General features: G+C 47.3%; 4 protein-coding genes across 4 annotated transcripts; 2 read left to right on the top strand and 2 right to left on the bottom strand.

The window, feature by feature from the left end:
• Positions 1-601: 601 nt before the first annotated feature.
• Positions 602-1,517, top strand: I303_107264 (uncharacterized protein; the record flags this gene model as incomplete). Its single annotated transcript, XM_018409946.1, has 3 exons — positions 602-982; positions 1,133-1,357; positions 1,437-1,517. The coding sequence occupies 3 exons, from the start codon at positions 602-604 to the stop codon at positions 1,515-1,517; spliced, it is 687 nt and encodes a 228-aa protein (XP_018260949.1).
• A 440-nt stretch (positions 1,518-1,957) lies between these two features.
• I303_107263 (transcription elongation factor SPT4) lies at positions 1,958-2,516 on the bottom strand (the record flags this gene model as incomplete). The annotated part of the gene is made up of 3 exons (XM_018409945.1): positions 1,958-2,076; positions 2,192-2,300; positions 2,397-2,516. The coding sequence occupies 3 exons, from the start codon at positions 2,514-2,516 to the stop codon at positions 1,958-1,960; spliced, it is 348 nt and encodes a 115-aa protein (XP_018260948.1).
• A 379-nt stretch (positions 2,517-2,895) lies between these two features.
• Positions 2,896-5,768, top strand: I303_107262 (uncharacterized protein; the record flags this gene model as incomplete). Its single annotated transcript, XM_018409944.1, has 10 exons — positions 2,896-3,101; positions 3,248-3,435; positions 3,519-3,620; positions 3,686-3,876; positions 3,961-4,069; positions 4,135-4,193; positions 4,272-4,485; positions 4,559-4,959; positions 5,073-5,403; positions 5,518-5,768. The coding sequence occupies 10 exons, from the start codon at positions 2,896-2,898 to the stop codon at positions 5,766-5,768; spliced, it is 2,052 nt and encodes a 683-aa protein (XP_018260947.1).
• Positions 5,769-6,099: 331 nt separating this feature from the next.
• Positions 6,100-12,305, bottom strand: I303_107261 (uncharacterized protein; the record flags this gene model as incomplete). Its single annotated transcript, XM_018409943.1, has 11 exons — positions 6,100-7,021; positions 7,104-8,460; positions 8,518-9,653; positions 9,716-10,260; positions 10,323-11,324; positions 11,399-11,482; positions 11,543-11,712; positions 11,773-11,878; positions 11,952-12,011; positions 12,079-12,170; positions 12,236-12,305. The coding sequence occupies 11 exons, from the start codon at positions 12,303-12,305 to the stop codon at positions 6,100-6,102; spliced, it is 5,544 nt and encodes a 1,847-aa protein (XP_018260946.1).
• Positions 12,306-12,411: the final 106 nt, after the last annotated feature.

Raw genomic sequence — 12,411 nt, 5'->3', positions numbered from 1 at the left:
CCGATGGATCCAGGTAAATGCGATACAGTATATAGTCCAGACCAGACATTTATTTGCGAGACCAGTATCCCCTTGACTCGCACAAGAATTGATAACATAACATATATACCGTATCGTCATATCAATACTGTCTTGGCTCAGTTGTATAGAATTATAGACTGCAGACTGCACGTGTTCCGATATTTCCTTACTCTCGATATTCGGTCATCGGTCTACTCAATTAGTCGTAAGATAGACAAACCGACCAGACCAAACACTGATGTCATCTCGTCGATCCGTATCTCAAGTATCCACTATCCCCTCTCACCTCACTTCAACCACGAATACGAATACCAGACCTTTATTACCCAGATCGCAGATATCCTTATTATCTCTTCCACCTCTTGCTCATCCCATACACACTTCGGCTACAACCTCCAGTCCAAATCCAACTAGCTCCACCACATCCTCTTCATCCACTACTGTAGGACCAGTAGGATCAGAGCCTAATTACAGTTTTAAACGACGTTCATCGTTAATCCAATCGATCCAACGTCAAACACGCCACTTATCCCTTTTCTCCAACAACAGCACTAAGAAACAAGAAGAAGAAGCTTCGAAGATGTCCGCCGAAGAGATCCCGCAAATCATCATCGATACCCGAAATGCCGCTTCTGGGGTGACCGGTGAATCCGTTGAACCCCGTCAAACCCTTCCTACGGAAGACATGGAGCCCGACCCGTCCAAGTCTATCCCTCTCCCTCCGAACAGGCAGAAACTCATCGACGACGTGATCGCCTTGTACTCTTGTCAACCGACTATCGAGCGTGTCGCCCGATACGCCCCTGCCTGTGTGTACGATGATCAGTTTGTCTACGCGAACGATAGGTACAAGATGGCTGGACAATGGTTTGGGTTGCCGAAGCTTTTCCCGGCGAGTAAGAATCTGGGGTATGAGATTGTGAAGAATGATGATACCTTGATTCAATTCAAGAACAAGCAGGTGAGTCAATCAAGCTACTATTCCTTTACTTCCCCTCGAATATCGCATTTCAGCCCTCAGTAATATGAAAGAATAAGTACAAACATGGCACCGCAATCAAATCACATCAATCGAAGGATGATAGCTGATACGATCTTGACCGTTTTTTAGAGATGGTCTTTCCACCTCATCCCTAAGAAGGCTACCATCAACGCTCTCGTATCGCTTGTCTTGGATCCAGCCACCAAAGATTCCGACTTCCCCTTGATCTTGTACCACAAGGACCAAGCCAACGAGAAGGACTATTCTCACGAAGGTTTCGGGTTCTCGTTCAAGAAGACCCAGGCTGATATGGTCATGAAGCTCATGTCGGACAAGAACGTCAAAGTCTTCAAGGTAAGTTCATCATACCATCACGCCAAATTATCAAGCACTTGATACCTGATGCTGATGATTTCAATTCGTATGATTGTAGGGAGATGAAAACGCTACTAAAGAACCAGTTAAGAAGTACGGAAGTGGTACTGCCGAAGCTCCTCTCGCTACTCACGTATAACATGCCATGCCATCATCAAGAGTCACGCATTTGTGTATGATAGACGAAGTGTAGAAGGTAGATGAAGATAAATCAAGAAATCTATTGTAGTCTAGTGCTTTTGATGTATCGATATAATTTTGACTATGCCCACAACGCTGTCGCAATGGACAGTCAGCCTACCGTGTCAGGTGGACTGACCTATCAAGTCTGAATGGTTGTTGCCTCTTCACAAGCGTCCTTCCGTTTTGAGTCGATCATGATAATGATACATCTTATGAATGTCATACAAGTTAGCCGCTTGGCGTCGCGCTGTTGAGTGATATGTTTGGTATTTGGAAGGTAAGGCTTTGACTAGCCAAGGCGAAGGCGGGATTCTCCAGGACGTTTAGAATTATTGATGTTTTCTATGGGTTCTTCTTGTCCGTCGCAGTGGTCTTTGACTTTAAGGCTGAGTCCACCTAGTCCTCCACCGCATCTCTGGGCCTATACACCCCTCCTCGTGCTTCTATAGCTTCTATAACATCTGCCGGCGGTCGTCCAGTCACTCGAACAGCATATATCCCTCTCATCCTTTTGTCTGTATGACATCATTTGCGCATGAATCAGCAGCTCATTCTCCATGATGACCCGCCTCCTGAAAGCTTCATTTGCGCATTGCAGTCCATACCGGGCGATATGTAGTATTCACTTACCTATACGTTGCCATCTAGCCACCCAACTTTCCGAAGGCTCCATCATAGCTATCATTCCGTCATACGTCACACTCGTACATTCCGCTACTCGTTCTGCTGAGCCTCTCATCTGGCCAAGCCCGTCCACATCATCAGCTGGGGTCTTCATGCGAGACAACGCGAGACAAGCTGAGATGTTGATGACGTTGACGACGGAAGGACTGACCTCTAAGATTTCTTCGCAATTCGGACATCCTTGAGTCAGGAAGTCATTTGTAGATTGTAACACTGAGCAGATGAGACAGGCTCGTAGTTCCGTTCTTCGTGATCCTCCTTTTGGCGGCATGCTTGGTCGGATAGAATTTCTGGCGTTTCAGCGAGTAAGAATGATGTTAGATTGATATGATGATAGGATTGACTGTTGCTCTCTGCTATATGATATGATATATGAGATCGACGAACGTCAACATTGCTCAATACACAACAAAGGCTGAAGGGACAAGGTTGAATGAGATGCCACTTGTGCATAATTACCGAATTACCGCTCACCATACAGCCCATCAAGCATTTGCCACCCAACTCATCAACAAAGCTAAGTTGACACTTGATTTGACATCAATCTCAAGCTATATACCTGCTCAGCCAGCAGAGAGACAGTCTTCAAAGTTCAAAAGGTGCGCGAGCGCAACCTGTAGAAGACAACATACCCAAAGCCCGCGTAGAATATGTCGATGAACCAAGAATCCCTGACGATAGAAGAAGCTATCAAGCTTCGAGAGCAGCTCGGTCTCTCTACCACTGCACCTGCCGAAGGTGATGGGGAAGAAGCGCCCGTCGACAAAGAGGCATTAGCAGAGGCCAATTATGCTCAACGAAGGCAAGATATGCGCAAGGAGAAAGAGGAGAAAGATCTGAAGGAGCGTATAGAAAAGTAAGTCCCTCTTCTTCCCCCATTTCCCCCTTGCGCTTGACTCCTAAGTCATTTGTTACTGGCGGAAGAGACAGTATTCATACCCGTTAGATTATTGCAGAACATCCTCAGAATGGAGTTGACCTTGATCTGTACTGCTATCACAGAGCTCGTAATCGATCAGCACTGAACGCAAAGCTGAAAGGCAAAACCCTCGGAACGTCTAATGAGGACGATAAGCTAGATGCGAAATCATGGATCAAGCAGCAGAAAAAGCGCGAGAAGTTACGTGCGGCTGAACTCGCCAGACGAGCAAAAGAGATGGAGGAAGCGGACAAAGCTTCGTATGATGAGCGTGAGTTTGCCCCTTTTCTCCGTCAAGACTCGGTTATTCGAAGCGGACTGAGCTGATTATCAACGTTGTGTGCGGGATTGTAGGTGATCTGAGTGGATTGAAGGTTGGCCACGATGTAGACGAGTTTCAAGAAGGAGAAGATGTGATCTTGACTCTGAAAGATAATCGTATATTGGAAGGTGACGGTAAGTTTCTGCCCAATTTGAGACTGTTTAGAGAAGACTGACTGATGCAATCGCATGATGTTCAGAGGACGAATTGCAAAATGTCAATTTGGTGGACGACGCGGCCATCAGAGCTGCCAAAGAACGCAAAAGAAAAGCGGCCGAGCAATATACAGGATATGATGACGAGGAATTCGACGAGAACAGGATAGGCGTCAAGGCTGATATATTGGGGAAATACGATGATGAATTCTCCTCTGGAAAAGCTAAATCAGAAGTGAGTGTGGTTTGATCAGTTCTGCCTTGGAACGCTTGAGCTTTCGCAAATGGTTCGTAGCTGATGTGATGTCATCCTGATAAGGGCTTCCGACTGGGTGCGCCGATAGAGAAGAAAATGACGATCGTTGATGAAGATACCGAGATGGGCTCTGCTCCGGCAACGAAGATCAAGTTGAATTTAGATTATACCAGTGAGTGGGTTGAGAGCATTAAGAGGAACGAAAGGCTCAACTGATATTATCGCTCTGCCTCACAGAGGAATTCGATGTCTCGGATTATGCTAAAGAAGGGGAAAAGGGATTCAAAAAGCCAAAGGTGAGCCCTATTCCCTCTTATTATCCATCGAAGTAGCGGTGAATAAGCGGCTAAGACTCGAATGTGTATCTTGTGTAGAAGAAGAAGGCAAAGCGATCCACACGTAAAGCGGAAGACGGTGATGAAGACGATATGCAGGTGGATGGCGAACCGACTTTCACTAGAAGGGTAGTTGCCGATGGACCGGACAACCTGGTGGATGACGATGATCTGCAAGCGGCAATAGCGAGATCGAGGCGAGAGAACGCGAAGAAGAAACCCAAAGTCAAAGTCGAAGATTTAGCTGCACAGAGTAAGTTGTCGCCTTCCTTCCCTTTCCTGTCCACCTGTCCAGCGAGGAGCCATTCAGCTGACGCCGGAATCAGTCGCGCAACGGAAACAAGAAGATGACGATGCGTTACCGGCCGATACGAACGGTGATGGCGATGAAGATGGTCGAATCACATTCGACGATACCTCAGAATTCGTTCGCAACGTCACCCTCGAATCCCTCGCTGCTCCAGTCAAGAGGGAACGTGCTGGCTCCCCAGCTTCCGGACCCGGACCCTCTTCGTCGTCGTCGCGCCAGCCTGACCAGCCTGTAATCGTCAAGATCGAACGTACGGAGGAGGGTCAGATGGATGAAGATGAAGACATGTCAGAGGATGAAGAGGAAGATGCCTTGGCCGAAATGGCTGCTCGCGAGGGATTGTCGCTCGATGAATACAGGCTGAAGATTGATAAGCAGATGCAGGAGATTGAGAATATCAAGAAAGAGGAAGAAGGTGTAAGTTCAGTCTTCACTCGAACCGTTTTTTCTTCTTTCATCGTAGGATCCAGAAGGCGATAAATCATGAGCTGATTTGCTTTCTTCTGTGTTGATTTGTTTTTGTCGAGTAGGTTCCGACTGAATCAGAACCAGTAGTTGGCAACGGAGTCGCAGGGATCTTATCGATGTTAAGAAACCAAGGAGCTATCAAAGCTACGACGGATGCCGACAAAGAGAGAGAACGAGTCCAGAAAGAGAAAGACCTCTGGTTGGCCGATCATCGACGCCGAACCGCCCAAAGGGAATACGAGCGGATCATGTCTCGAGGCGGCAACAAGGATCAGGCTCAAAGGGAGTACGAGAATAGGATGCGAGAACAGCAAGAAGCGAGAGATGCGCTCGAGAGTTATAAGACGTATAAACCGGATATCAATATTGTCTACACCGATGAATTCGGTAGGAGTGAGTATGCTTCCCTTTCCCTTCTTCCTTGCCTTCTTACGGACATTCATCAACGACCCTCCATCTTGTGTCTTGCTGCGATGGATGAGAAAGCTGATATGGGACAATTTATAGCGATGACACCCAAGGAAGCTTGGAAATCACTCTCGCACAAATTCCACGGTAAAACATCCGGACGAATGAAGACTGAAAAACGACTCAAGAAGATCGCTGAAGAGCGTAAACAACTCACGTCGAGCGCTACGGATACTCCTTTAGGAATGACGGACGCCTTCTCGAGGAGACAACAGAAGACAGGTGAGGCGCATATGGTGTTGAGTGTGGGTAATAGGCAGAGCGTACCGCAGAACAACAAGAAGAGGTAGAATGAAAAGACGGTCTATCAGGTGGCCTATTAGCGAGAGTATATCGCATAGTTGTATTCTGCATGAAACAAATCTTGCATATCTTGACACGCATTCATTCAAGCATTCACGCATTCATGCACTCATGCATTCACAAGCACTATATTATATCATTTCACAATGGTTCTATGGAATGGGTATTGATCATATCGTTCGTAAAGTATACAAAAGAATACTGAGGAGAGACTCCATGTACAAGAAGCCGCTCATGAAAAAGTCCGTTCCACTCTGATGTTTGATCCATCATCGTTCGTACCTGCATGGTGGAATCAAGGGATGTTCTGTGATTAATTTATCGAGGTTGCGTTTGAGGCTGGAAAGCACTCCGAGTAGGTGGCAAGGGGAAAGCAGGTCTTTGTTTACCTATATCTAGTTGCGGCTGCGGTCCTCGCTGGGGGGTGAAACTCGTTCTGGGATGATGTGTGAGTGGCTTGCCAGGTGAAATGGATTTCGTTTTCATCATGGAAATAGGGGGAGCTTGGAGGATAGCTTCGGGAGCAGTAGGTTTGATAGGTTCATCTTCCCGATGTCTCTTGTGTCCTATTTTTGCATTGGCGTCGGTATTGACATTTTCAGCGGACGAGGTGTTAGAGTTCGTATTCGTGGTAGGCTTGAATATATTGACTGATGTTAAAGGAGTTCGTTGACTCTGAGCTTGACTTTGGGTCTGAGGCTGAGGCTGAGGTTGGGGTTGAGCAGTAGAATTGGATATAGGTAATGGAGCAGAGACGATTCGTTGTTTCGGTGCTTGAGCTCGAGCTTGAGCTTGAGCCTGGGGCTGCGAAACGAGAGTAGGTTGAGGTTGAGGTTGTGTAGCCAGCTTGTTTAAAGCTGTATTCTTCTCGACTTGAGCAGTCTCCAACTGTCTCTGTAATTTACCCAACTTCTTCTCTAATTTAGCATTGGCCTTGAACGCCTCTCTGGTTCGATCATCGGCTTCGTCGACTTCCTCCGTCTTTTGCGTGAGAGACGCTTCGAGCTGTTCGATTCGCTCTTTTAGATCATTCACCAATTCGTCATCCACTCTGTCGATCTCTGAGTTCGGGGTTGCTTCGCATTGAGTGAGAGCCTGGTCAAGTCGGACTTTCAATTCTGAATTCTCGTTCTTCAGATCGTCCAATTCCTTCTGGTGTTCCGCTGAAGCTTTCTGAGAGATTTCCAACTGATGTTGAGCGTCGATAAGCTCTTGCTTTGCAGATGCCAATTGAGCCGATCTGTAAGTGATCAATTCAATTAGCTAAATACTCTGCCAGTCGGATATCTTACTTAAACATCAACGATATGGACTACACTCACAGTCCATCTAATCGACCTTCAACTTCCTTCAAATAACCCTCGACAAGATGCCTGTCTTGCTGAGACCGTTCGAGCTCATCTTTGACTTTCGTGATCATACTGTCAACCATAATCTTGGCTTGCTTGACTTCACTCAGCTCGGTGACCGCTTCTTCAAGTTGTTTCTTATTAATCTCTTGGATCCTCTCTTTCGCGGAGATGGTGTCTCTCATGGTCTCCATTTGATCCGAAAGAGCGCTCTTCTCTTCCGCTGTAGTCTTGATGATATCCCGAAGAGCGGTCAATTCGTCTTCCAAGCGCATAGCATTCTCCGAGTCTTGCTGAGCACGGTGCTTAAGATCCGTCAGTTCGCGCTGGAGAGTTGCAATGACCGCTTCCCGCTCATCAACTTGTTCCTCTTTGCGTTGAGCAAGTTCAAGGTCTTTCTGAATCTCCTCCGATTTCTTGGCTGCCTGCTCCAGCGCATCTACCTTTTCATTGAGCTGTCCTTCTAGCTCACTGACCCGACGTTCGAGATCCTGAGCGCGAGCCTCTAATCTCTCTTTTTCATGGGAAACTTCGCTCATACCCTCTTCCAAGGCTCTCTCGGCTGCACTGACCTGTTCCGCTAAGCCGGCCTTCTCAGCTTCTAGATTTTTGGCCTGCTCAGAGCTGCCCTCAATAGACACTTTCAATAACTCAATCTCGGCGTTGAGCTTAGCGATCTCTTCCTCTCGCGATGATCGAAGTTCTGCCATGGCGCCATTGAGCGTCTCGATTCGAGTAGTGTAATCTATGTTTTGCGCCTTGAGGTCTCGAATACGATCTTCTTTCTCGGCGACTTGCGCTTCGATCGCGGATACTGCGATCTCTTTCTCAGCAGCAGCCATCTTGGCAGCTTCATACTCATCAATTCGGGTGTGCAGAGCTTGCATTGATTGCTGCGCTCCCTTCAAATCCGCTTGAGAGGTCTCTTGCTTGGCTCGAACGGCGTTGACTTGCTCTTCCAGGGTTGACTTCTCTTCGACCATATCTTGAAGGCGTTTGGCGTTCTCAGCAGCTTTGCTTTCTGATTCTGTGACCGAGGTTCTAAGAACGCTGGCCGCTTCTCGATTTTTGGCGAGAAGGTCCTTCGCTACTCCCCATCTGGCTTGAGAGGATTGATGACTCTGTCGATACATGATCAAGGACAAGACCAAGCTCCTTAGGACCTCCGGATCTTCGTGCTCTTCCTCGGCTTGCTGGATCTTCGCTTGTAATCTATCTCTTTCTTCAGTAAGTTCCGAAATCTCCTCGAGAGTTTCTTCTTGAGCTTCTTTGGCGAGCGTCAAATTCATATTCGCTTTCTCCAGGTCATGGGTAAGTTCCGCAATTCGCGCTATAGCCAATTTGATACATCAGCTACAACAAAACGTCTCAGGACAGAATAACTTACCATCACGTCTGCCAATCTTAGCTTGCAGTTGTCTTTCGACGTTCAGGTTTTGCATCGTGTGGGCCGAAACAGAGACGTTAGATCTGGACCGCATATGACCCAAAGAGGTTCGTCTTGTCCTCTCGCCGGTGTTATTGCTATTGAGGGGAGGGACCATTTCGGTAGGCGAATCGTTGTGTTCTGAGAAGGCAGAAGGAGGTCGGGGTGGGTCCGATAATTTAGTTGTTTGGCCAACATGGTGAACCATCTCCAATAACTCCTTTTGCAAGCCCTCTGCACGAGATTCGGCGGATTGCAGTTGACCTTGTAAGCTCGAAAGGGTCTTCATCTTATTCTGTAATACTAATTCGAGCGATTTGACCTTGAGGTTTTGGTCCGCTAAGTCAGTTTCTAAGCCGGATATTCGTTTAGATAGCTGTCTGCTTTCCGCATTGTCCTCTTCTTGAGTCTCGAATCTTTCGTTCAAGCTCCTCCACTCTGATTGAAGCTTTTCGTAAGCTGCGTTACTTTGTTTGAGCTCTTCTTTCGTCTTTCGAACATCTTTTAAAGCAGACTCTTTGTCGGATGTGGCAGCACGAATAGCGAAATGCCTCTCATTCTGTACGAAGGACAAGTTGTGTCGCAATTCATCTCTTTCGGTTCGTAGCTGAGATATTTTCTGCTCCATTCGATGCAGTGTCTCGCTGTCACTGGCGATCTCCGATCTGGAGGCTGTGTTCTGGCTCGCCGATAAAGCGGTTTGCAAACTTTCGACTTGTTCTTGTAATGCTTTGATACGGTGCTGGGTCTCGGTCAGGTCCTGCTCATTCTTGAAGTTTGAAGCAGCCATCTCCTTCTCATGCTCCACTTTGGTACCTTCCAATTCTTGAGCTAGTCTCGCCTTGTCCTCTTTGAGCTGGAACAACTCTTCATCCTTGACCCTAGATTCACTCTCGGTCGACTGATCAGCTTGGACCTCCTCGAGTGCGGTCAATTTGTCTTGGACCTTGTTGAGGGATTGTACAGCCTCCTCGAAGCGAGTCTGCACTTCTTCATGGGCAGCGGTGGACACCGCAAGCTCGGCGATCTTAACATCGAGCTGTATCTGGAGAGAGCTGAGATCCGCTTTCAAATCATCCAGTTGGTCTCTGAATGATCTGCAGCAAGCAGTATGTCAGCGCCGAGATATGCATTGAATGTCAGGAATGTAGATGCTCACTTCAACACCTCGTCTTTTTCATCGGAAAGAATCTGCACCTGTTGTTCACTCTTGCCCAGTTGCGCCTCGATAGCTGCCAGATTCGCCGTGAGGTCATTAATTTGCTGTAGAGTTGCTTCATTCTTTTTATTGGAAACCTCAACCTTCTCCTCCAATCGAGATTTCTGTTCCTCCATGGCCACCAATGTGGCTTGTGTCTGCATCAGATCGTTTTGAGCTGCCGTCAGCGCTTCTGCCATCTTGGTGAGATCCGCACTGTCGCGCGTTTGAGAGGATAACGCAGTCTCCAATTCGTTTCGCTGCGCTTTGAGGTCATTGACAACGGATTCCTTGTCCTTGAGGGACAATTCGGCCTCACTAAGCTTCGCTCGAAGCTCATCACTCTGCAGCTTCGAGGTCGAAGCCATATCTTGAGCTTGAAGCAGATCCGCTCGAAGGGTCTCGGCTTGGGAGGCAAGGCTGGTGCATTCCGCTTGTTTGGCTGACAGCTTCTCGCTTGCTTCGCGCAACTGGGCATTACTTTCATCGCGTTGAGCGCCAATAGCCTGTGAGAGTGAGTCAGCTTATAGTACTTGCAAATTTCCCTTATCTATAAAGCTGCACTCACTTGTATATCTTCTTGAGCAGCTTGCCATTTGTCCCTGAGCTCTCGTTCAGCTTTTTCCAGACGGCTGAGTTCCCTCGGATTTTTGTTCAATTGAAGCTCGATTGCTTTGATGTCTGCCTCGTATTTGCCTTGCTGTTCTTGAATCTGGTTTTTCAAATCAATCTTTTGGTTCTCTAGTTCTTCAAGCCTGCCGTCGGGCTGAGCATAAAGAACAGGTGATCCTGGCACAGGAATAGCCGTCTTCATTCGTTGAATTTCCTCGTCCTTCTCCGCCAACAGCTCATCGTTTTCCTTGACTAGACTTTCTAGGTATTCTTTATCCCTGATTGTCTTCTGAAGCTCACGCTTGACTTGTCTTAATTCCATATCTCCCTTCGATGTCGTACTGCCCGATCGAGCCTTGGCCAATTCAGCTTGCAACGACTGTATCTTCTCTTCGGCCTCTTGCAATCCTTCTGAAGCTCCATCCACGTTCGAAGTAGAAGAGGACTGTTGTTGCTCCAGAAGGACACGAGCATTCCTCTCGTTTTCCAATTCTAGCTCAAGAGCAGTCGCGCGTTCAGATTTCTTCTCTAATTCCTGTATTTCCTGAGATCTCTTAGTGATCTCTTCTTCCTTTTCTGATAATTGCACGCGTAGATTATCGTTCTCCAATTTCATAGCTTTTTTGACTTTTTCCACCTCCCCACTTGATCCTGCATCTTGATTACGCCTATAGAAGTCTAGCTCCTCTTTGATGTCGTCCATGTCGCTCTCCAGCTTTTGCACTTTCTTCTTTGACGTTATCTCCGCGGCCAATTTCTCATTGACAGCTTTATCGAGATCCTTCTTTCGAAGAGCCAATTGTTCCTGCAAGGTCATGATTTGATTCTCCAATTCTAACATCTCTGATGGGGCCGGGCCGGACACGGACATTGAGCGTCGTTTACCTTTGGGACGTGAGGGTGAAGAGGATCCAGATATGTCAGATGACGACGAAGAGGATTTTGATGGACCAGATGACTGTTGGAAAAGCAGTCAGCCAATGCCCTACACATCGTCCTACATATTGACCTCTAGTCGTCACATATACTTACTTGCAAACGAGCATTCTCTTCTCGTAAGCTTTCCACCTGGTTTTGGAGTACCATCAACCTGTTTCTTTCTCCTCTGGTGAGTGGCTGATGATGGGCATGGTCGTCAGCTGATGAGCTTACAACGCTTCTCATGACATGGCTCACCTCGCTTGAAGCCCATGGATCATTCGGGCTGCCCTGTCCCTGGTTACGCAGACTCTCTTTCTCCTGCTCAGCAGACTTCAGGTTCTCCTCTAATTGCTTTATCCTTGACTGAAGCGACCTGATCTGTAGTGAAGCACCGTCCGATCCGCTATTAAGAGCTTCGTCCAGAGCTGCAAGACGCTCCTCATCAGCTCATCGTGACAGCAGCGCGCAATGGTGAAGGAGCTGACCATTTTGTATCCTCTCATTGTCCTTCTCTTCCCTCTTCAACTTTTCATTGGCTTGTCCTAAGCTGGACTCGAGATTCGATAATTTCAGCTTTAATTGCGTTATCTCCTACATGCATGTCATGTCAATACATCAGCTTCAGGAGGATCATGCCTCATCACCGAGAGCGGAGGGGACGTACGTTCGTCTTGCTCGATATCGACTTCTCAGCTTGGTGCGCACGTTCCGCTTCATCTCTCAACTATTTGTTCAACCCATCTGTTAGCGGATCATCCTGGTTTTGAAGATGTTATTGAACCACAGCTTACCTTGTACTCTGCATCTTCTTTCGCTCTTCTAGCTTTGTTCAAATCATCGTCCTTCTTCCGTTGTTCGTTCTTGATCGAGTTCAGTTCATGGTCTGACCGAGACAGCTATCAGCTTGCTGGGGTCTCAATGAGTTGACATTATCGGATTCGGACTCACCTTTGTGATCCAGTTGACGTTGCAGCTGATTCACTTTATGTTCGAGCTCTCCTGCTCCTATGAACGACATCCTGCCTTGATCTGGACGTCAATTTCAGCTTACCGGACTTGCTGAGATGTCATTGACTGTTGTGTCGATGCTTGAATCCTGTTGAAATGGTTGAATGAGCAAAAGT

The sequence above is a fragment of the Kwoniella dejecticola genome, chromosome 9, assembly GCF_000512565.2.
Source record: "Kwoniella dejecticola CBS 10117 chromosome 9, complete sequence".
Taxonomy (NCBI): Eukaryota; Fungi; Basidiomycota; class Tremellomycetes; order Tremellales; family Cryptococcaceae; genus Kwoniella; species Kwoniella dejecticola.
This window is presented reverse-complemented; position numbering and strand designations above follow the sequence as displayed.